General features: G+C 43.1%; 2 protein-coding genes across 2 annotated transcripts in view; one reads left to right on the forward strand and one right to left on the reverse strand.

Annotated features, from left to right (window-relative positions):
• The window catches only part of LOC136882176 (leucine-rich repeat-containing protein 15), a 37,402-nt gene extending 33,840 nt beyond the window's left edge, over positions 1 to 3,562 (forward strand). Inside the window, exon 3 of the mRNA XM_067154728.2 lies at positions 867 to 3,562. Coding sequence (XP_067010829.2) covers positions 867 to 3,038 — 2,172 coding nt within the window. The 3' untranslated portion in view covers positions 3,039 to 3,562. The remainder of the gene's footprint in view (positions 1 to 866) is intronic.
• Positions 3,563 to 11,305: 7,743 nt separating this feature from the next.
• On the reverse strand, positions 11,306 to 21,095 carry LOC136882177 (loricrin). The gene is made up of 3 exons (XM_067154729.2): positions 20,990 to 21,095; positions 16,317 to 16,853; positions 11,306 to 11,438 (listed from the first exon to the last, which is right to left on the reverse strand). Exons 1-2 carry the CDS (start codon positions 21,066 to 21,068, stop codon positions 16,318 to 16,320), a joined length of 615 nt encoding a protein of 204 aa, XP_067010830.2. The 5' UTR covers positions 21,069 to 21,095; the 3' UTR covers positions 11,306 to 11,438; position 16,317.
• Positions 21,096 to 23,103: the final 2,008 nt, after the last annotated feature.

Raw genomic sequence — 23,103 nt, forward strand, 5'->3', positions numbered from 1 at the left:
CTGAGCAAACAAACACAAATCAAAATAGACACAGTTCAGAACACTTCAAAATTACCAAATTTACAATAGTGACATCTTCCGAAAACCGTTGAGTTAATTCAGTTTGTTAAAGTTCGGGCTTTCTCCTGTAGAGGAGTTTCCACTGGCGCAATACTTGAATTAGCGGCGTGGAGGTGTACCACCCGGTACAATGTTCATTATCATTTGCTCTCTTCGTAGTATCTCCATATTATTTGTTTGTACATGCGTGTTACTTTTCTTACCTTAATTTTGTAAGTATTTGTAAGTATTCTTCGTATTATTTTCCTCGCTAATCCTGTTTCGTGTTCCATAAATATGGAGATATCGCCGCCAAAGTAATGGAAGTGTTTGCGTGTGATAATTTAATGGTGTGTTTGAGAGCTTACATTTTGCAGGTGAACTTTACTTTCACCGCGATGTGGTTCCCGTTAGTTTCATCCAAACAAATATCTGAAGCAATGAAGTTGTGGGGATTTCTGCAATTTAGTTCGTAAGCGGCAACAACAAACATGTTATTGTATCAGTTTCTCGCCGTGTGATTAGGGTCTTGTAGCTATGAGCTTGTATTCGATTGATAGTGGATTCGAACCCCACTGTCGGTAGACCTGAAGATGCTTTTCCGTGGTTTCCCATTTTCATACCAGGCAAATGCAGGGGCTGTATCTTAATTAAGGCCACGGTCGCTTCCTTCCCAGCCCTAGCTCTTTCCCATTCTTCCCTCGCCTAAAACCCTTAATGTTTCTGTCCGACGTTAAAACACTAAACCTCTGCTGGTTTTACAATATGTTACCGCTCTTTATAAAGGATTCCCCTTTTACACGGTGCGTCTCACTTTCTGTTTTCAGATTAACATCGTGGATCTGTCTTACAACACTATTCGCTGGCTTCCGGACGACCTCGCAGAATATACGGAGCTTCAGGAGATATACCTGTGTAACAACCTAATTGAGAGTATCGCTAACACCACCTTTAAAGGCCTGAAGAATCTGAAACTCATGGATCTGGCTGACAACGGCATCAGAAGTCTGAAAAGAATTCAGGCGGATACGTTGGTGAAGAATCTACCTGCGCTTGTGACCCTCAACCTATCCAGGAACAGGTTAGAATTCAAAGGCTACGATCCGGGCAACATTATCAACAGCCCTACTCTGGAGGTACTGGACATTAGTGGCTGTGGAATCGACGACATCTCAGACCTAGAATTCCTTTCCCGTTTACCAAACATCAAGTATTTAAATTTAGCTCACAACAATCTCATGTGGATCTCCGGCCTGGTGTCGGCAACGCTCGTCCATCTGGACGTTAGTCGATGTAAGCTGGACAGCATTCACCCGGCCGCTCTTTCCAACCTGCCAGCCTTGGAACGTCTCGACGTGTCCCGGAACGAGCGCTTCACCTTCAGCATGGGGACTTTCTCCAACTCTCTCAAAGTCCTCAACGCCATTTCTTGCTATGTCAGGCTGAGAACACTTCAGGGCTTTCCAAATCTAACTCGGGTCGATCTGCGCAACAACAGCGTTGTATTCATTGCAAACAATACTTTCAATAACTCCCAGCTGAGAGAGATTAATTTGGCGGGAAACAGTATAGGTTTCAACAAGATCTATCCTTTCACTAACTTGCCAAGATTGGAAGTGTTAAATCTTGCTACGAATGGTATCTTGCGGCTGGACTGGAATACATTCTCAACCAACAAAGACCTGAAAGTGCTAAATTTGTCAAGTAATGCTTTACGGACGTTGGCGAACTTCAGTATCCCATCGCTTAAGATACTGGACGCAAGCCATTGCAGTATAAGTGAACTTTCAGAGACCTTCCTCAATGATCTTTCTTCCTTACAGTATTTAAATCTTTCAGACAACAAATTAGAAACGACACCATACAGTATAAATTCAAAAACACTAATAGAACTCGATCTAAGTTTCAATAGGTTATCTACTCTCACTAACACAACATTTGCTAGTCTTCCTAAACTGAAACTGCTGGATTTGCGAGGTAACAGATTTACCACTACGTTCAGAGCTGTGATATTCGCAGCTAACACCAATCTGAGAAACATCAAATTAACAGACAATCCATGGATTTGCAACTGTGAGGACCATGAGTTTCAGCTGCTTCACCGGTTTCTGTCGGTGCGTCACGTGGAGAATATCAAGAGATTGGTCTGTTCTTCCCCAAGTAATTTTGCGGGTATGAAGTGGCAAGAAGCTTGCTACGACACGTGGTATCCTACGGTCAGCGAAACCTCTATGGTCCAGAGGTACGGCGTTATCTCCATCATAGTGGTTCTGGCCGCCGGAGGGGTGATGATCATAGTATCAGCCGTGAGGAGGGGTTACAAGGAAAGGAAGACGGAGAGAAGGCAAAGAGAAGATGATGAGGCAAGGGAAAGAGCTCTACAAATACACGAGATGATGATCAGACGTGAGCTGGAATCAATCAGCAACGAGTCGTCGCCGGAAATGAGACCAAGGTCCCGTCCTCGAAGAACCCCCAGCGAGATCACTCAGCCGCCCACTTACGAAGAGGCTCTGCTTATGTCCAGATCTCAGCAGGACCTGCTGGACAGAGGAGTCCTCTACGACAACAACAAGCCGGCGCCCAGCCGATCGGAGCCGAATGTCAACATAGCGCCTCCAGAGAGCGACAGTGATGGTGCGTCAACAACCGAACGTCGCAACAGGCCAGCGACCAGACAGTATGGACACAGTGACAGCAGAGCACATCAAGATAGCGGTAGTGATGGTGCGTCAACAACCGAACGTCGCAACAGGCCAGCGACCAGACAGTATGGACACAGTGACAGCAGAGCACATCAAGACATTGATAGTGATGGCATGTCAGCGACCAGACAGTATGGACACAGTAACAGCAGAGCACATCAAGATAGTGGTAGGGATGGTGTGTCAACGCCCGAAAGTCGCAACAGGTCAGCGAACAGACGACAGTCCGACCATAGTGATAGTAACAGCGATAGCGAGACGGATTTTTCAAGACAGTCTAACAGACCTACATGACGGTGGTGACATTGACGTACTGAAGCATTAGAAACATCGCGGTCAACAAAGTCGTGCGTTTAATGAGGTGTCTCCCATGTAACTGGATCTAGGATTGTTACGCAAGTAGCATCCGCCAAAACGAGGGAAGATCAATGAAACCATTTCAGATCTACATGCTGATGTGATTAGATCGTAGCTATTCCTCGCCGTTACAACTAAATATTAGGTTCAAGTAACTCATAAATAAGTGCGAATAGAAAACGACGCCCGCACAGACTGTAGATCGCCCAAATTGAGGCTCAGCAAGTGTGTATCCTAGAAAAGAAAATAGAACAGGGTTGGGACGGATGCAAGTTTTGACATGAAATATATACCGCGTAATAGGTATCGTCGAAATAAAATACCTAGTCTTTATGAGTGTAGTGATAGAAATTTGAAGATCAAGTTCTGGAAAGAAGTTTGTGAAGTGTTTGCTCTGGGCTAGAATGTTATGGAAATCAACGGGAAATATGAAGCAGGTAAACTTTCATTAATTTTATTGTAATCAGGCATCAAGTCGCTATGATCTGACACCGTAGTTAGCTGGTTCAATTCCCGTTGGTAGAAAGAAAGAATCAGCATTAGAATGTTAGCCGACAGGACAGGGAAGGTCGTGGTATGCAGTTTCTAATCACTGGTTTGCGTGTGGAATCCCAAACCTCTGCTCAGTGTTCATATGGAGTAAGGGCATGTCACGCTGTTAATGGTGATCTGTCCGTCGGATGGAGATGTTAAGCCTTGAGCGGATCCTTTGGTGTTATTTAGCAGGAGTCGCTTGTGTGTCGACGCTGGGTTTCACCCTCTCTCTACCTCATTATCATCATATCACACACAGACCCTCAGGTCGCCCGTGGGTGTCAAATAGAAAGACCTGTACCAGGGGAACCGAACATCTCCTCGGACACTCCCGGCTGTAAAATTCATGCAATAAATACATAAAAGAAATAATGCATAATATTGTCATATATGTTACTTTTAAATAGTCATTTTTATTTTTTAAGTTATGTAACATTTACTGTAGATTTCCGTAAAATGTGTAACTTCATACTGTCGTTTCTGGCGTTTTAACCAAATTTCCCCACCCAAAAGAAGATGTCAGAAACTAATAACTTTGAACACGATCACACTGCATGCTACAACTCCTCCTCGAGATGTCAAGTAGTCTGCACACAAAATTGCCTTCGCTTGGCATTTTGTTGATAATATCTTAAATGGGAGAACCGAGATATGTGATAACTCACTAAAATCCATCGTTACATGTGCGTTTTCTGCTACCGTTTCCAGTCCGTGGGCACAGTCCCCTGCAGCCATGTTTCACAAAAGGTTACAAGAGATCTCCCGTCTGCACGTACCCCAAAGGGTCTTGTGCGCCCTGCTAGATATATTGCGATGTCAACCCTCGCGTTCCTGTACGTGTGTACAGGGTTTGTGTTCTTGTGTTACCAGCGATCTAACTCAATACTGTTTCCAACCAGAGCGATAACACTGTTGGGGATTTATGGCTTGCTGATTATCATGGATTTTATTTTGTAAATGTTTATTTTAAGGCCGAACTCCTTCCTTATTTCGTTGATGCTGTTGATAACGAATTGAAAGTCTCCCAGATTCCTAGCAAGTATCACGGAGAGATCTGTATAACGTATGGTGTTTATGCACTTCCCGTTCATCTGAATACCTTCATCAACTTTATGAAGGGCGATTCGAAATGAAATATAAATGAATGTCAAAATAACCACCAAGGTTTGAAACGGAATTTCGTTGAACATTTTTTAATTACTCATTTGTATTATTGATTGTAAATCGGACTAAGCGCTGAACTTGTCCTTGACATGAAAATAATTTCCTCATCTGTATGACCAGATTTTCTTTGATCAGTCCTGTCCATATCACACAGAACCAGGTCTTTGTGATATTATTATAGTAAATTATAGTAAATTCAGCCATGCCGGTCTAGAAAGCCGAGAATAACGGCCGAGAGGATCCGTCGCGCTGATCACACTACACCTCGTAATATGCAGGCCTTCGGGCTGAGCAGCGGTCGCTTGATAGGCCATGGCCTTTCGGGGCTGTTGCGGCATGGGGTTTGGGAGGAAAATTCAGCCATGAGGTTTCCAGTCGGCGAGTTTTGGTGGTAAGTACATGGAAGGGGATCGGTATTTGAATACAGTACAGAAGGAAGGCCGCGCCGCCAAGAAACAGATGTGTGCCAGTTCTATTCTGTTTCTCTCACTCTGCAAACTAATAACTTGTTCTAAACGGAAATATGACAACTGATGAGACTGGAAGCCACTTACAAGGGGTGGAGGGCTGGGATGAGATAGTGGCAAGGCTTTTGAGCGGCTTTGCTTTGTTAGGAAAGGACATGGCAGAGGCTACTATACGACAAGACGCATTTTATCAGCCCAATTACAAGGTAGCTTCTAACAATAAGGAAACACGATCTCGCAAGGAGAAAGTTCATATTACAGGCAGATATGAGGGAACACTGTACTAGGGTACACTTGTGCAAACACTTGTTCCTACGGTACACCAAGACATCGTTTCTGGCATGGAAGAAACCTGCGTCGAGTCCATGAAGCCATGTCAGTCGACATGTTGAACGGCCGTATCGTTATTCAGTCGGTTACTCCTTCAGGCGCTTCTTCAAGGGACGGAAGAGATGGAAATCACTGGTTGCCAGGTCAGGACTGTATGGAGGATGGTCCAGTACCTCCTACTGGAAGCGTTGTAACAACACGTGCTGTTGGCTGCATGTGGCCTGGCATGGTCGTGCAGGTCGTTTTCTGCGAATTGCTACGTGAAAAGGCTGCAGTGTGTCACAGTAACTAGCAGAATTCACTGTCGCTCTCCTGGTGAGGAATTCAACCATGTAGATCGCCCTCCTTACAGCCCGGACATGGCACCCAGTGATTTCCATCTGCTCAAACGGTTGAAGAAGCACCAGGGTTGTAAGCGATTCTACGACGATACAGTCATTCGGCATCTTGTCATGACGTAGCTTCAGAGACTCAGCGCAGGTACCTTTCATGCCTATCGAACAAGTGTCGCGTGCTTTGGGTCAGGTGGTGGTGATTATTGTTTTAAGAGGAAGTACAACTAGGCAACCATTCTCTGTTAACACTAATCAGAGAGCGACACTTCGAAAAATGAAGGTATCGGCTAAAGGAAGACGAGGGCCACGAAGGGCGTGAAAATGAAAGACTCCCTAGGTCTCCCAACCTAATACAGTCGGGGTCGGAAAAGAACCAGAGTTAACCTAGGGAGGTCGGATAGGATAGATGGAAGTGAGGAGCCTGGCACAAGTAAGTAGAAGAAATGCCAGGATTCAGCTCAGGGCCCCGTGATCGCCAACCCACACTCCCAAGTTGAGAGCCCCTGGGGCCCTTTTAGTCGCCTCTTACGACAGGCAGGGTATACCGTGGGTGTTATTCTAACGCCCCCATCCACAGGGGGAGTGATATGGGTCACGTAGCTTGCATTCGGGAGATTGTGGGTTCGAACCCCGCTATCGGCAGCCCTGAAGATGGTTTTCCGTGGTTTCCCATTTTCACACCAGGCAGATGCTAGGGCCGTACCCACGATCGCCTCCTTCCCATTCCTAGCGCTTTCCTATCCCATCGTCGCCGTAAGATTTATCTGTGTCGGCGCGACGTAAAACAAATAGAAAAAAAAATCGGTTATGCCTTGGTGTAGCGTTGGAGGACGAGATTGGTGACTGTATTGAATAGCAAAGGATATCCTTACATCTGCCTGTAAAATAAAGTGTATCTATGCTAGGTCGCATTATTTTACTGTTTGAAGCGCCTTTGTAGAACGGAAGGTACAACATTTTTGCAATGTGTATATCATATATAAATAAGAATGAAAACAAAAAGTCAATACTGATTAAGAATAAACAGGTTTTGAATGCCAGGTATTACAAGTAAAATATCACAACTTAAAGTGTGGGGAAGGAAAGACAGAATAGCTTAGAAAATAAGCAAAATAAACACAGAAACGCAGGTTCAGCAAGCTTATTGATAAGAACTGTGACGTTAGACGGGCGAGACTCTCCTCTGTGGCGAAAATCGAGGAGGTGTTTCGAGAGGTGATAAGGAAGATAAGAAAGCCGAGATGTATAGTCCAGTTCACTACAACTGTATGCCGCTAAGAGATCAATTTATTGTACAACCTGGCCTGTATGTACAACAACTGGTTACGTAACACGATGCACATTCTTCTGCAACTTTGACTAAGCGTAGTTGTGTACCTCTTGGTTTACTCTCCTCGCAATCATCTCCTGGTGTTTTGCCAGTGAGGAGAGACTCGCTCTATAGACGTCATATTTCAGTGCAGAATCAGTGTTCTCCAATATGTCTTTCATTGTGATGTAAATATTGTTTTAAAATATAGAGATTGGAAAAGCACTGTCTACTGTTTTTCAATTTAATGCATTGTTAAATCCATCACGTGTCTTTACACTTTATAATTATGTTATCTCAGTTTAATACGGACCAACAACATGAAATTCATAACCCTTGATGACATATTTCTTTATTAAAGCGAAATGTTAAAATATGCTATGTAGTTGGATTTTCGAGCTGTTTATTACATGTTGAAAACATTAAAATATGTTAGTATGTATGCCTTTGCTGGCAGGACCTAGTGTTTACAGTGCACTATGTCTTCTGGTATGGGCTAGAGCAATTTTGTTACTTTCATTGATCTGTCGCTGTCTTATCCTTGGCTTTGACAAAATGAAAGTGACTGAGGTATGAGAGATGCTAGTAATGCCATTCCTTATGCAGCCAGTCCCTGCTATGAATGGTGTGAAAATGTTGCTCATAGGGCTGGTTAGTGCATGCATTTCAGTGGGCTTGGCAGACTGATATGTAATAGCAACTTCCGGCTCGGTGAGGAAAGCAACGGGAAACTACCTCACTCCTCATTTCCCTAGTACGCCTCTTCAGTGATGCCTAGGCCATCTATGACAGCTGATGGCGGAGCTGTTGAGGATCCAACCAGCCTTAGGGCTGAAGACTCAACATACATACATACATGTTAGTATGTTGTCCGCCGCGACACAAAAGCGGTGTTCAAGTGTCACAGGCTCGCCATCCCTGGTCTAGAACATTGACCTTTCTCAGTCTCATCCTTGGCTTTGACAATATGAAAGTTACTGGGGTATGAGCGATATTAGTAATTCAATTCCGTATACAGCCACTTCCTGCTATGAATTGTGTGAAAATGTCACTCATAAGGTCGGTTGGTGCGTGCATTTTAGTGGGCTTAGCAGACTGATATGTAATAGCAACTTCTGGCTCGGTGAGGAAAGCAACGGGAAACTCCCTCACTCCTTATTTTCCTAGAATGCCTCTTCAGTGACGCCCAGGCCATGTGGTCGAGCTGTTGAGGATCAAAGCAGCCTTCGGACTGAATACCCAATATACATAATATCCGCGACATTTTCAGCTCCCTAGTGCTGAATCGGTAGACCTCGGTTATCTTCGAGATACGATTGGCGATCTATGACACAAAAAAGTGAACCGATTATGCGTCGACGGGAGACGTCTGGCGGTAGAATCTCGAAATTTCGAGCATTATTGTTATTTATACAGCAAAGCAAAGGAATATGGAGAACTTTTGCAACCTATTGCAATGGTTGAGGAAAATCCAAGTACTGTAGGCTACACCATATGCTCACCTTAGAACTCTTAAACGGAAACGAACGTCACCGTCCACACGCTGTGAGGGTAGAAAAATAATAGCTAAAGTAGTAGATTGCTGTGATGTAGAAAAAAAAAAACCTGTTGCTCTTCTTCCTCGTTTGATTGAATGAGCCGCCGCTTGCACGGAAAATTCTGTTTCCACGATTAAGAAGATTAAATCATTTTCTGCCTTTCGACCTTGCAAATCTCCGGTAAGCCAGTCTATTTTACTTAGATTGATATCATTACGGAGTCATCACCCTCCTTTCCTATTATTCAGCTCCTGCCGGGTCTGGGAATTTATGGCATTTCTCTACATTCGTCTCTTCTTCCACCGTTCTTCTTTCATCATTTTGTCCCAGTCCAGGTTTCTTCTCCTTCTTCTTCTTGCATTCCTCCTTTTCGAATCGATCCACCTCAATCAATCAATCAATCAATCAATCAATCAATCAATCAATACTGATCTGCATTTAGGGCAGTCGCCCACGTGGCATATTCTCTATCTGTTGTTTTCCTAGCCTTTTCCTAAATGATTTCAAAGAAATTGGAAATTTATTGAACGTCTCCCTTGGTAAGTTATTCCAATCCCTAACTCCCCTTCCTATGAATGAATATTCGCCCCAATGTGTCCTTTTGAATTTCAACTTTATCTTCATATTGCGATTTTTCCTACTTTTATAAACGCCACTCAAACTTATTCGTCTACTAATGTCATTACACGCCATCCTTCCGCTGACAGCTCGGAACATACCACTTAGTCGAGCAGCTCTCCTTCTTCCTCTCAATTCTTCCCAGCCCAAACTTTGCAACATTTTTGTAACGCTACTCTTTTGTCGGAAATCACCCAGAACAAATCGAGCTGCTTTTCTTTGGATTTTTCACAGTTCTTGAATCAGGTAATCCTGGTGAGGGCCCCATACACTGGAACCATACTCTAGTTGGGGTCTTACCAAAGACTTATATGCCCTCTCCTTTACATCCTTACTACAACCCCTAAACACCCTCATAACCATGTGCAGAGATCTGTACCCTTTATTTACAATCCCATTTATGTGATTACCCCAGTGAAGATATTTCCTTATATTAACACCTAAATACTTACAATGATCCCCAAAAGGAACTTTCACCCCATCAACGCAGTAATTAGAACTGAGAGGACTTTTCCTATTTGTGAAACTCACAACCTGACTTTTAACCCCGTTTATCAACATACCATTGCCTGCTGTCCATCTCACAACATTTTCGAGGTCACGTTGCAGTTGCTGACAATATTGTAACTTATTTATTACTCTATAGATAATAACATCATCCGCAAAAAGCCTCACCTCCGATCCCACTCCTTTACTCATATCATTTATATATATAAAAAGAACATCAAGGTCCGATAACACTGCCCTGAGGAACTCCCCTCTCAACTATTACAGGGTCAGACAAAGCTTCACCTACTCTAACTCTCTGAGATCTATTTTCTAGAAATATAGCAACCCATTCAGTCACTCTTTTGTCTAGCCCAATTGCACTCATTTTTGCCAGTAGTCTCCCATGATCCACCCTATCAAATGCTTTAGACAGGTCAACTCGTTGTAGGATTACTAAATAAAAGGTCACAAACGAGACATATATGTGTGTGACGGATTTGTCCGTTTTAGATGATAAAGATCTAGAAGATTCATATCGATCATATTATCAACTCAGTTTACATGTCATTTCCATTCAGTTGGCAGTTCTACCGGAACCAAGGATATAGTACAATATCTGAAGTGCTTATTTGATTATTGTTTGGTTGAAGGAGCTATACCAAATGAATGGAGAGTTGCTATAGTAGCCCCTATGTATAAAGGAAAGGGTGATATACATAAAGCTGAAAATTACAGACCAGTCAGTTGACATGCGTTGCATGTAAGCTTTGGGAAGGCATTCTTTCTGATTATATTAGACATATTTGCGAAACTAATAACTGATTCGGTAGAAGGCAGTTCGGCTTTAGGAAAGGTTATTCCAGTGAAGCTCAACTTGTAGAATTCCAGCAATATATAGCATATATCTTAGATTCTGGAGGTCAAATGGACTGTATCGCGATTGACCTGTCCAAAGCATTTGATAGGGTGGATCATGGGAGACTGCGACGATAAGCCACTAAAAAAAAAAAAAAAAGTGACTGATATTGAGACTCGTTCCGCGAGATCGACAGGCAACTTATGGTATTTTTGCGTACCATAATAGAGAATTATGGTACAATGAACTAAATTATGGTATGGGTGCCATAATTTTGGTGACCCCGCGCGTTTTCAGGGCGCCTCTAGTTCTATAAATTGCTTACAGCAGGCGTTCCAAGTGTCCAGCCCCGCGATATATTTGAAAACAATTGTGTGTTAACGATATGAAGATTGTCCTTCTCCTTTGGTGTTTTCATGTTTGTTCTCGTCTCCTCTTCGCACACTGACCTCTCATTGTGCTTATCCTATTACGTGTTTCTATTCATCTTCCTACCTTTCCATGTATGACCCGTTTCTGAAGCTCCACACTAATTCAAGAAGCAGGGAGTGAAATTAACAATGCTTTGGAGCAAGGGAACTTTTATTTTATATTAAATTGTTACAAAGGAAGTTTATGTTACAGCTACTTGAAGTATGTATGGCTAGTTAGGAAGTTGCGCCGAGTTTTCGTGCCGGTGAAGTTGACCACGCTGTGCCTGCAACACAAGAGAAGGGTTGTACTTTAGTGTAAGTTGCTACAAGAACTCCTCTGTTTCAAGACATCGAGCTGGAATAAACATCAGTAGACGACAAGAGCAGTGTAAGTCATAAGCAGTGTGGCTTTGTCAACCCACATCTTAATTAGTAAGGATCGGGTGTTAAGGTAAAAGTAATATTGCATTTTTGAGGTCATTTTACTCGGAATCAGAGAAACAACTGTGAATGATTGGATATAAATGCATACTTCTATCGTTTTGGCCATAGAGGCGGTAAACTATCGATAATAATCGCCATCGATATTTTCCGATATTATGCGCTCTACTATCGATAGTAATCGATAGTTCGCCTGAAAATAGAACATTTATTGAACACAATCCACAAAAATCAGTAGAAAGCACCGTAGCCTACAACTATTCCATGCTATGTAATTTATGAAATTCAAATCGGAATCACTCATAAATCTCTTCAGTGGCACGCCGGAGACATTCTCGAGCTGCACGCGCTTGCCCATAACGTGACCGCCCGAGAAATTCTCGTTCAGCTGCAGTGTTCATTTTGCGATCGCCCGACATATTCTCGGGTATTGTAATATCTTTGGAAAAATGTTTCACTGCATTCTCAACAGATGGCAGCCGAGTTCTCAGTTGCTTTCATAAAGTCTTTGATCTAAAATCTGCCATATCTTCTCTCGCCTACGTACAATCTCTGATAACATGTAAATCTCATTTTTTTTTCCTCCCGTATTGGCATCAACTCAACCAAAGTTAGGTTGAATGTAGAATCGCATCTTCCAAAATGTCGGCACTAATTTCGCAGGTACATAGAGATACTTAAATGCAGCACACTTATGAATTGGAACAAACTCCTCACCGGTTAACTGCAAACAGCTGTACAGTTTCTGTTAGTGCGAAAAATAAGCCAATGAGATGTCAATGTCGATGTTTTTGCTTGTTTCATCGATTACGAAAAGGCCTTCGATACAGTCCGCCATGATGAACTTATGAACATTCTTCGAGAATTAGGACTTGATGAACGGGACATTCGTATTATTGGTAATCTCTACTGGAACCAGTGTGCTGGCATAAGAGTTGATGGTCGTGTCTCGGAAGAAGTCTCAGTTATGAAAGGAGTTCGCCAAGGCTGTATTCTTTCCCCCATGCTTTTCAACATCTATTCAGAAAAGATTTTTCGAGATGCTCTTTACGGAAAGACTCAAGGAGTTGTGGTTAATGGTATCATCATAAATAACATCAGGTACGCCGATGACACTGTGCTACTTGCAACCAGTCTCCAGGATCTACAGGAACTACTTAATGCTGTCACTGAAGCCAGCAGCGCAATGGGCTTGAAGCTTAATGTAAAGAAGACCAAATGGATGGTTATAAGTAGGAAAGAAGATGGCATTCGAGGTAATCTCACAACAGCGAAGGAACAGATCGCGAGAGTGGCAACATTTAAATACCTGGGATGTCACATCAATGATGACTGGGACCTTACTCATGAGATCCGATGCAGAATTGAGCACGCCAGAACTTCTTTTTAGAAACTTAGAAAACTTTTGACAAGCCGTGACCTTTCCATTTCACTACGGACATGACTACTCCGGTGCTACGTTTTCAGCATTCTGAGGCATGGACACTAACTGAGACCATGTGCAAGAGATTGCAAGCATTTGAAATGTGGACGTACCGAACGATGCTGAAGATACCTTGGACAGCTAAAATGACCAATATAGACGTTTTGCACCGTATGAACAAAGAACCAGAAATTCTCACTACCATCAAGAGAAGGAAGCTAGAATACTTTGGTCATATGATGCGGAACTCTGAATACCACCTTCTGCAAGTAATACTCCAAGGGAAAATTAACGGAAAACGTGGTCCGGGGAGAAGTAGGACATCATGGCTTGGCAACTTGAGCCAGTGGTTTGGGGTGACAAGGCTTACTGTGTTCAGAACAGCTATGAACAAACAACAGATCATGCTACTGATCGCCAATGTTCTGCGAGGACATGGCACATGAAGAAGAAGAAGAAGAAGAAGAAGAAGAAGAAGAAGAAGAAGAAGAAGAAATAGATATCGTCGACTATCGATAATAGGCAACTGACTATCGATGTCAGACGATAGTGGTCACTATCGATAGTTTTCCGCCTCTATTTGGCCATATTTTGCTCCTATTAGTGTTATAAGTCATGGCACGACAAATACCGGGCGCCTAAAATTCTTTCTTTGACGCCTTATTTTTCGAGCTCTTCATATGTTTAATTCCCGGTTTAGTGTTGATGAACTGTTGCAAAGCGAATATAATATTACACAACCCCTTGACACTCCGGGCTTTGATATTAATGTTATTACCATTTTAAATGACAATCAAGTCCACATTATATACCATAAGCAATAGAAGAGAAATAATGTTAAGTGCGAATGTTTGGGTGTCGAGGAAACCTCTCGTAAAGAAAGTATTACCGACATAGAAATAATTCAAATATTCTTCTCATGTAAATCACATGATGCTCCTTTACTGTCAAAGTAGAATATCGTTTGCTGATTATTTCAACAGAGCTGTTATTGTAAAGTCAAACAGAACGTAATCTCGCGGAATTTATTTCCGTATGTTGACAGCACACGAAGTTCCTAGGCATGCGTATAGACACAAAAGGCACAATATGGATGTCTTGTCAAGTATGGGTTGTTCCTTGAATTATATTGGTTTTTAGGTAGGTAGATAATCTTTAAATTTTAAGTTATTAATCCTTTAACATCACAGACTATTACATACAAATGATTGTGCAGTTTGGTGTTGTTGACGACAATATTCACTTTGCTGTTTACAAGTAGTTTCTTAGAACAGTAACAATTGGCTAGGTTCATAAATGTGTATACATAGTAGCACGTCTTATTTAGTTCAGTATCTTGCTGTCTTTACATTTTGTGGTAATCTGTTGTAGGGTATAAAACTATAAAATTACAATACATATTGCTATTACTACCATGTTTTATTTTTCGGAAGGCTAGACGCAATTATATTAACGATGGGAGTAGTAGAGAATTTAAATGGCTCCTGGATTTAAGAATATTTATCATGGCCTGATGTAAGGTCATATTTGGTTATTTGAGATTTTTGTTCAAATTGAGGCTTCGCTTTGTACAAGGTACATGTTATCTGCGTCGATTTTTAAACATAGGATTTCAAAATACTGTAGTTGATGTATTTTTCTGTCTTTTCCCGAAACAGACGGGTAGCTGTACGAACGTACGCCGACAGATACCAAAAAGCATGCTAAACCTTCATTTTTGGTTAATTAAGGAAAACACAATGAAACTACACCTCAGGGTTATGATACTGATTGAATGTATACAGTTTTAATTTACCTACTCTAGCTCTGTTGTGCCGGCCCCGCCTGCCTCTTACCCAGAGGCCCCGGGTTCTATTCCCGGCCAGGTCAGGGATTTTTCGTGCATCTGAGGACTGGTTCGAGGTCCACTCAGCCTACGCCATTACAATTGAGGAGCTATCTGAGGGTGAGATAGCGGCCCCGGTCTAGAAAGCCAACAATAACGGCCGAGAGTATTCGTGGAGCTGACCACGCGACACCTCGTAATCTGCAGGCCTTCGGGTTGTATTATCACTTTTAGAGACTTTAATGTTACTAATACTCTAATACTTGGTAGCTATCAATAAAATTCTTAACTCATATTTTACTTTCTTTTAGGTCTTTTTTTAGTTCATTTTAGGACTATTTGCTTGCAAATATTTTACTTCTTTTGATCATAAACTCCGAACCCTATTAATTAGACACTGTTATGCTTTTCAGTGTTCAGTCTGCAAGCCTCCTCAATCCTCCATTAGCAACAAGCTCTGTGCTCTTGTTTAGTTGGTCCGCACCTCTTTTCAATAAATAGTTAAAAACTGAATTCCTCTGCTTCTCTTACCTTCTATGCCTGTGCCCATTATTCGCCTACGTAACCTATCCTCCCCCATCCGCGTCGCATGACCCCACCTCTGTGGATTAATGGTGGAGTGTTGACCTCCATATCCCAAGATTGCTGGTTTGAACTCAGCAGAGGTAGTCGGAGATTTGAACTCCATGTCGTACGATGTCGGCTTGTAAAAGATCTCTGGTGACACATTTGGTGTTTACCTCCCAGAGATCAACCAACAGAGATACAGTTTACAGTGCCATCTGGTAGAGTAAACTGGAACGTCGAAACTGAAACGCAGGCAGCCTACACGGCATCAGATTAAAATTCCTGCATACGATAGGTGACGCCATTCGATTATTATTATTATTATTATTATTATTATTATTATTATTATTATTATCATCATCATCATCATCATCATCATATATGCGGCTGAAACCATGACGAGAGTAACGGACCCATTCATTGAAAGAACGGAAGGGAAATTCCTTACGAAAATCTTGTTCTAAAGAAGTCGCTAGATTCACAACCCGAGTTCCGATTGAGACCGAATGGAGAACTCTATGAACAAGTTGAAACAACAACAACAACAACAACTATGAGGAAAATAAGTCTATCATTTTATGGGCACATTAAGAGGATGAATCCATAGAGACTGGCACAGAGGATACTCAAGGAGGTTCACAAGGAGTGCGGACCAAGGAGGGAGATATACAGGAAAGAACCACCATTAAGAGGAATGAGCGATGCACCAAGTCAAGTCACGCAACATCTCGGTTGAAGAGCGACAAAGGGGAAGTCAAAGACATCTGGAAGGACTGCAAAGAAAAGGGAGTAAGTTTGAGAGGGAAAATATGTGCTGGGTTGTGCAAACGTGGCCCATAGATGACCGTAATGAATTAAATAAATCATAACAATATTAATAATACCTTGAGTTGCACCATGACTCACCTTAACCTTTGCTGTAGCTCGAACTGGAGCTAGATGCTGAAGACTGGCTGAAGGAACCGCCTCCACAGGTGGAGCATCCTTTTCCGCCGCCTCCTCCAGGGTATCCACCGCCTCCTCCTCCTCCGTTGTATCCTCCACCTCCACCTCCAGGGTATCCACCGCCTCCTCCTCCTCCGTTGTATCCTCCACCGCCACCTCCAGGATATCCACCGCCGCCACCTCCGTGGTATCCTCCGCCACCGCCTCCTCCAGTATATCCACCGCCGCCACCTCCAGGGTATCCACCGCCTCCTCCAGGATATCCGCCGCCGCCTCCGCCACCAGGATATCCGCCACCGCCACCTCCGTGGAATCCTCCACCACCTCCACCTCCAGGGTAATAACCGCCGCCGCCACCTCCCGGATAACCTCCTCCACCGCCGCTTCCACCTCCAGGATAGCCACCTCCTCCTCCACCCCCGCCTAATCCTTTACAGACCAAGCAGACGGCACCGCCTCCTCGCTTGTGGCGCGTCAGGACCTGTTGCGCCTCCTCATCTGAAATAGACAAGTAGGGATGGAAATTTAGACACCGAACGTTTGTGTGTATCGCGTTGTTTACAGGAGCGCAGTCTGCAGGTATAGTACACGGCGCGTAAGGCAAATATCACCGTCCTATTACCTTCTTTTAATGAATGATCACTGCTACCAACATGGCTAGTAACATGTTGAAATCATGAGACATAACCATCAACAAACTAACCTCAATGTAAGTATCAATAATGGAAGTTCCTTACCCAAGTAAGTTTTTTTTGTTGCTAATTTGCTTAACATCGCACCGACACAGATATGTCTTATGGCGACGATGGGACAGGAAAGGTCTAGGAAGTGGAAGGAAGCGGCCGTGGCCTTAATTAAGGTACAGCCCCGGCATTTGCCTGGTGTGAAAATAGGAAACCACGGAAAACCATCATCAGGGCTGCCGACATTGGGGCTCGAAGCCACTATCTCCCGATTACTGGATACTGGCCGCACTTAAGCGACTGCAGCTATCGAGCTCGGTCACCCAAGTAAGTGATCAGTAGACTTCGGATTTTCAGGTGGTAATAGGTTAGAATGCAAACTGATTTGGTTAATAGGAAGTGTCTTACAACCCGCTCTTCCATACTGTAGCAAAGAGTAACATACATTTTAGGAGATCTATCGGCCGTACTCCTAATGTCTATGCAAACCTCATAGCATAACTGTTGTACACGGTAGTCTAACCTATCAGCACCTAAAAATCTGGGCTCTAGTGATCAGTCAAGATATTCACTGAGGATTTAAGCAATAAACGCTCTGTCATCCCCACTTAATGTAATGTTGTGCATTTCTGCCCTTATATTGGTATACGCATTACTATAACCATAATCCTCGGTGTTTGCCTTGTGGAAATAATTCAGCTTCCTTCTTTAAACTTGCTGTTACTTGTTGGACTGAAGAGAAACCACGCAGTAATAACACACACAAGCAAATATATTACATGTACATATACCGTAAATAAATAAGAGTACACAAAGGCTAAGGCTGCAAACCGTAACAAAGTCGTGACAAGACGAGGTTAGGTTGATAACGAAATTCCCTTCCATTTCAACTGAACTGGTCTTTATAGAGGAGGGAATGTTGTTTTCCTTTTCGCAGGAGTTCTTGCAGATTTTTATTGCTCCTTATACATCGTAATTGAATTCTATACGTACGGTCCGGCTCCATTGGCTAAATGGTTAGCGTTTGGTCTTAGGGGTCTGGCCCGGGGGCTGGGTGTATGTGTCGTCTTCATCATCATTTCATCCTCATCACGACGCGCAGGTCGCCTACGGGTGTCAAATCAGAAGACCTGCACCTGGCGAGCCGAACATGTTCTCGGACAGTCCCGGCACTAAACGCCATATGCCATATAGGGAAACCACAAAAGCCGATAGTGGCACCAGAATTAAGGCATTATGAGGAGTGAAATAGTTTGTTTCTTCACGGAACCAGAAAGTGCTATTTCAGCACCGCTAGCCCTGTAAGTAGGGCCTTTCACAACACACAGACCCTCCAGTCGTGTTCTGAATGTCAATACTCGACATACCTTAGCAGCTTCCAGACTGTCACCGCCATAAATAATAATCTACATATTAAAAGAGTTTTCTAAAAACAGCTTTGGCAAACCCGTCCCTCCGTTCTACTGGACAGATTTGTTTCATTTCTGTTTTCTTCTTGTTCTTCTTATTCTTATTTATCTGTTTACCCTCCAAGGTCGGTTTTTCCCAGCGAGGGATCACACCTCTACCGCCTCAAGGGCAGTGACCTGCGCGTCATGATAAGGATGCAATAATGATGAAGACGACACATACAGCCAGCGGAATTAATCAATTGTGGTTAAAATTCCCGACCCTGCCGGAAATCGAACCCGCGACCCCTGTGGCCAAAGGCCAGGACTTGAACCATTTTGCCATGGAACTGGACGGTTTCCCTATGATCGCAGTACCCTTGATGGTAGTATGTGAGGATCCAGCCAGTCTTTGCGAACAAGTCCGAACAGACAGACAGTCTTTTTATGTATGCCAAGCCCACTGAAATGCATGCACCAACCGACCCTATGAGTAACATTTTCACACCATTCATAGCAGGGACTGGCTGCATAAGGATTGACATTACTAGCATCTCTCATACCTCAGCCACTTTCATGTTGTCAAAGCCAAGGATAAGACAGAGACAAATCAATGAAAGTAACAAAGTTGCTCTAGCCTATACCAGAAGACATAGTGCACTGTAAACGCTAGGTCTTGCCAGCAAAGGCGGGTCTTTTTATAATAACGATAAATAAAGATCACTTATTTCGTCATTTTCACACTAACTCAGAAAGAGAGTAAAGTAGTTCAGAATCTTTCCAACAGAACAAATATAATCTAAAGCACAATAGCTCAATGGCGAGAGTATCCGACGAGAAATCGGAATATTGTGGGTTCGGATCCCACTGTTGGCCATTTTTGTTCTGTACTTAACGCAGTGAACACCGCCTTAAATCTAAACAGTTTATTTCGAGTACAGTGTGGTCTTCAAAATTAAATATTCAGCGTAGTCTTATTTTTCTTTCTCATGGCGCAACTGCTCCGAAGAGCCATGGCCTACCAAGCGAGTGAGCCCAAACGCCTGCAGATTGCGAGGTGTCGTGTGGTCAGCACGGCGAATCCTCTCGGCCGTTATTCTTGGCTTTCTAGACCGGAGTAGCTCCTCAATTGTAATAACGTAGGCTGAGCAGACATCGAACCAGCCTTCAGATCCAGGTAAAAATTCCTGACCTGGCCAGGAATCGAACACGGTGCCTCCGGGTGATAAGCAAGTACCCCTGCGCTAGGGAAACCGGTTGATTGGATTTTAGTGTTCTAAAATAAATGTACCGAGCTCGATAGCTGCAGTCGCTTAAGTGCGGCCAGTATCCAGTAATCGGGAGGTAGTTGGTTCAAGTCCCACTGTCGGCAGTCCTGAAGATGGTTTTCCGTGGTTTCCCATTTTCACACCAGGCAAATGCCGGGGCTGTACCTTAATTAAGGCCACGGCCGCTTCCTTCCAATTCCTCGGCCTTTCCTATCCCATCGTCGCAATAAGACCTATCTGTGTCGGTGCGGCGTAAAGCAAATAGCAAAAATAGAATAAAATAAATGTTACCGTATGTAATGGCTATCATATAAAATGTTTGTAAGAGCAGTTTTCTAGGAGTTTGAAAGGCAGAAATTTCTTTGTGGAGAATAGATGTATGCTCCTACCTACCCCAAAACATATACGTGAATTGCATCGAACACAGATTGAAAATAAACTAACTGATCATCATAAACATAGCATCCTGTTGCAGATCCTACTCTGACCTACAAAGGCTAGTTCTGAACATAAACCTATGGTTGCAGGCAAAGTTTTGGCCTCTAGAATTTGATTTATAAAATGATAATTAAAATTGACAGCCACACACCAGATCTTTTTCTTCTTTCCAATTCTGCTTACCCTCCAGGGTTGGCTTTTCCCTCGGACTCAGCGAGGGATCCCACCTCTACCGCCTCAAGGCCTGTGTCCTGGAGCGTGAGACATCGGGTCGGGGGATACAACTGGGGAGAATGACCAGTGCCTCACCCAGGCTGCCTCACCTGCTATGCTGAACAGGGACCTTGATGGGGGAATGGGATGATTGGAAGGGATAGACAAGTAAGAGGGAAGAAAGCGGCCATGGCCTTAAGTGAGGTATTTGCCTGGAGGAGAATTGGGAAACCACGGAAAACCACTTCCAGGATGGCTGAGATGGGAATCGAACCCACCTCTACTCAGTTGACCTCCTGAGCGGACCCCGTTTCAGTCCTCGTACCACTTTTCAAATTTCGTGGCAGAGTCGGGAATTGAACCCGGGCCTCCGGGGGTGGCAGCTAATCACACTAACCACTAAACCACAGAGGCGGATCTAGATCTTTTTATTAAAAATAATAAGCATAATGGACTATAATATTTAAAGATTCTAGCAAGTAAACAAATCTGTCGAAAAGTAAAAAAAAAAGCAAATTATTTTTGTGAACATTAATCTTAAATTTTTTCAATTAAAAAAGTAAGAACAAAGGTACCTTCTATTCAGATTTTTAGAAAAGCTTTGTAAAAAGCGCAAAGAGAGCTGCGTTGAGCGCGAGACTTACCGGAGAGCGGTCCGGAGGGCGCTGCCTCACTGAGGGCGACCAGGAGTCCCAGGAGCAGGGCGAGCACTGTTCGCTTCATGGCCGTGACTGCCCTTGCAGACCAGAGAGCGCGGTATATATACCGAGCAGAGTCACGAAGTATGGCTCACTGCTTCCAGGAAGACTCAAGGAATGGTGAAGGTCAGCAGAACAATGGTGCATCCTCCCGCCACACGTGTGGATTGAGGCTTTCGCTTTCAGGGGACTTACACACTTAGAAACAATCCATTTGTGCTCTTTTACCTTCATACTTCGTCTCATTACCAATTTTCATGTAAAAATTCTCAGGAATGTCATTTTATGTGCTTGCAATTTAGTGAAGAGCCTACAGTATGTTGCAGTGAATCAAGCACCACAGATCTGCATTTAGGGAAGTCGTCCAGGTGGCAGATTCCGTGTCACTTGCTTACCTAGCCCTTTGTTAAAATACTGCAAAGAAGTTGGAAATTTATTGAACATCTCCCTTGCTAAGTAATTCCAATTCCTAACTCCCCTTCCTATAAATGAATATTTGCCCCAATTTGTCCTCTTGAATTCTTACTTTATCTCATATTGTGACCTTTCCTACTTTTAAAATATCCACTCAAGTTTATTCTTCTACTAATGCTATTTCATGCCAGATTTTTTTTAATCTGCCAGAACCAATCGAGTTGCTTTCCTTTAGATATTTTCTAGTTCTCAAATCAAATAAGCCTGATGTGGGTGTCATACACTGGAACTATACTCTAACTGGGGTCTAACCAGAGACTTATACGCCATCTCCTTTATATCCTACTCAATGGCTAAATGGTTAGCGTGTTGGCTTTTGGTCACAAGGATTCCGGGTTCGATTCCCGGCAGGGTTGGGAATCTTAACCACCATTGGTTAATTTCTCCGGCACGGGGGCTGGGTGTATGTGTCGTCTTCATCATTATTTCATCCTCATCATGACGCGCAGGTCGCCTACAGGAGTCAAATCGAAAGAGCTATTAAAGGCCGTGGTATATGAACACAACGCGCGTTTGTACCTCACATGAGGTTACTTGTTTCACTTGTATTATTTACTCCCTGGTCAAGGAATAAACAAGGAATGAATTCATTCTTTAAGCTTATTAATTGTTTGATTTAGTCAACATTTTCATGAACCAAAAGTTCTGTAATTTCGTGGAAGAGGAGTGAAAACTTGATTTATTTGGAGATATTGAACGATCGACCAATAATAATATACGTATGAGCCAAATGTCAAAAAACTTGCATAGATAATTAATATTTCTGAAACCTGGTCTCAAAAAGTCCGACGCATTGGCTGAATGAAGGCCTTCGGTTCAGAGGTTCCCGCGTTCGATTTCAGGCCGGATCGGGGATTTAATAGCGTCTGATTAATTCTTCTGGCCCGGAGACTGGGTGGTTGTGTGTGTCCCAACACTTTCCTCTTCATATTCAGACAGTACACTGCACTACCAACCACCACAGAAACACGCAATAGTGATTACATCCCTCCATATAGCGTTGGTGTCAGGGAGGGCATCCAACGTAAAACATGGCCTAATCCACATGCGGGACACAATTCGCACGGTGACCCCCACAGGTGTGGAAAAGGCGGAGGAATATGAAGAATAAGAAGAAGAAATCTAAAACACCGAAGATAGAATTCTGTAAGTTTTTCGCAGGTAGATTTTACTGAGAAACTATTGCAGCCACATGTTTGTGTTTGTTATGGGGACCTATAGGGATTTTTTTCTACCTAGGAGATGGATTATACTTTGATAACTAGCATTAGTACCCGTTCTTCGCATGTTTCCTTTATGGTAAGTTATTCCAATCCCTGACTCCTCTTCCTATAAACGAATACTTGATCCAATTTGGCCTCTTGAATTCCAACTTTATTTTCCTATTTTTTTAACCCTGGAATAGTACCCTTAATCTCCAGAAACAGGAACGGTATCCTGGGGGCACTGAGTACCCCAGAACAAACACACAACTCCGATCCATTAAAATTTTGTATTACTAATAACTGCAAGTGCAAATGAGCACAGAATACCTTAACTGTCGAGGCTATAAAATGAAAATAACTGTGCGAATATAATAGAAAACA

The sequence above is a fragment of the Anabrus simplex genome, chromosome 10, assembly GCF_040414725.1.
Source record: "Anabrus simplex isolate iqAnaSimp1 chromosome 10, ASM4041472v1, whole genome shotgun sequence".
Classification (NCBI taxonomy): Eukaryota; Metazoa; Arthropoda; class Insecta; order Orthoptera; family Tettigoniidae; genus Anabrus; species Anabrus simplex.

Excerpts from the sequence above, each read along its gene's own strand:
- LOC136882177 (XM_067154729.2), bottom strand. The coding sequence starts at position 21,068 with ATGAAGCGAACAGTGCTCGCCCTGCTCCTGGGACTCCTGGTCGCCCTC. Across the intron at positions 16,854-20,989 it reads GCCCTCCGGACCGCTCTCCG|ATGAGGAGGCGCAACAGGTC; the intron begins GTAAGTCTCGCG and ends TGTCTATTTCAG.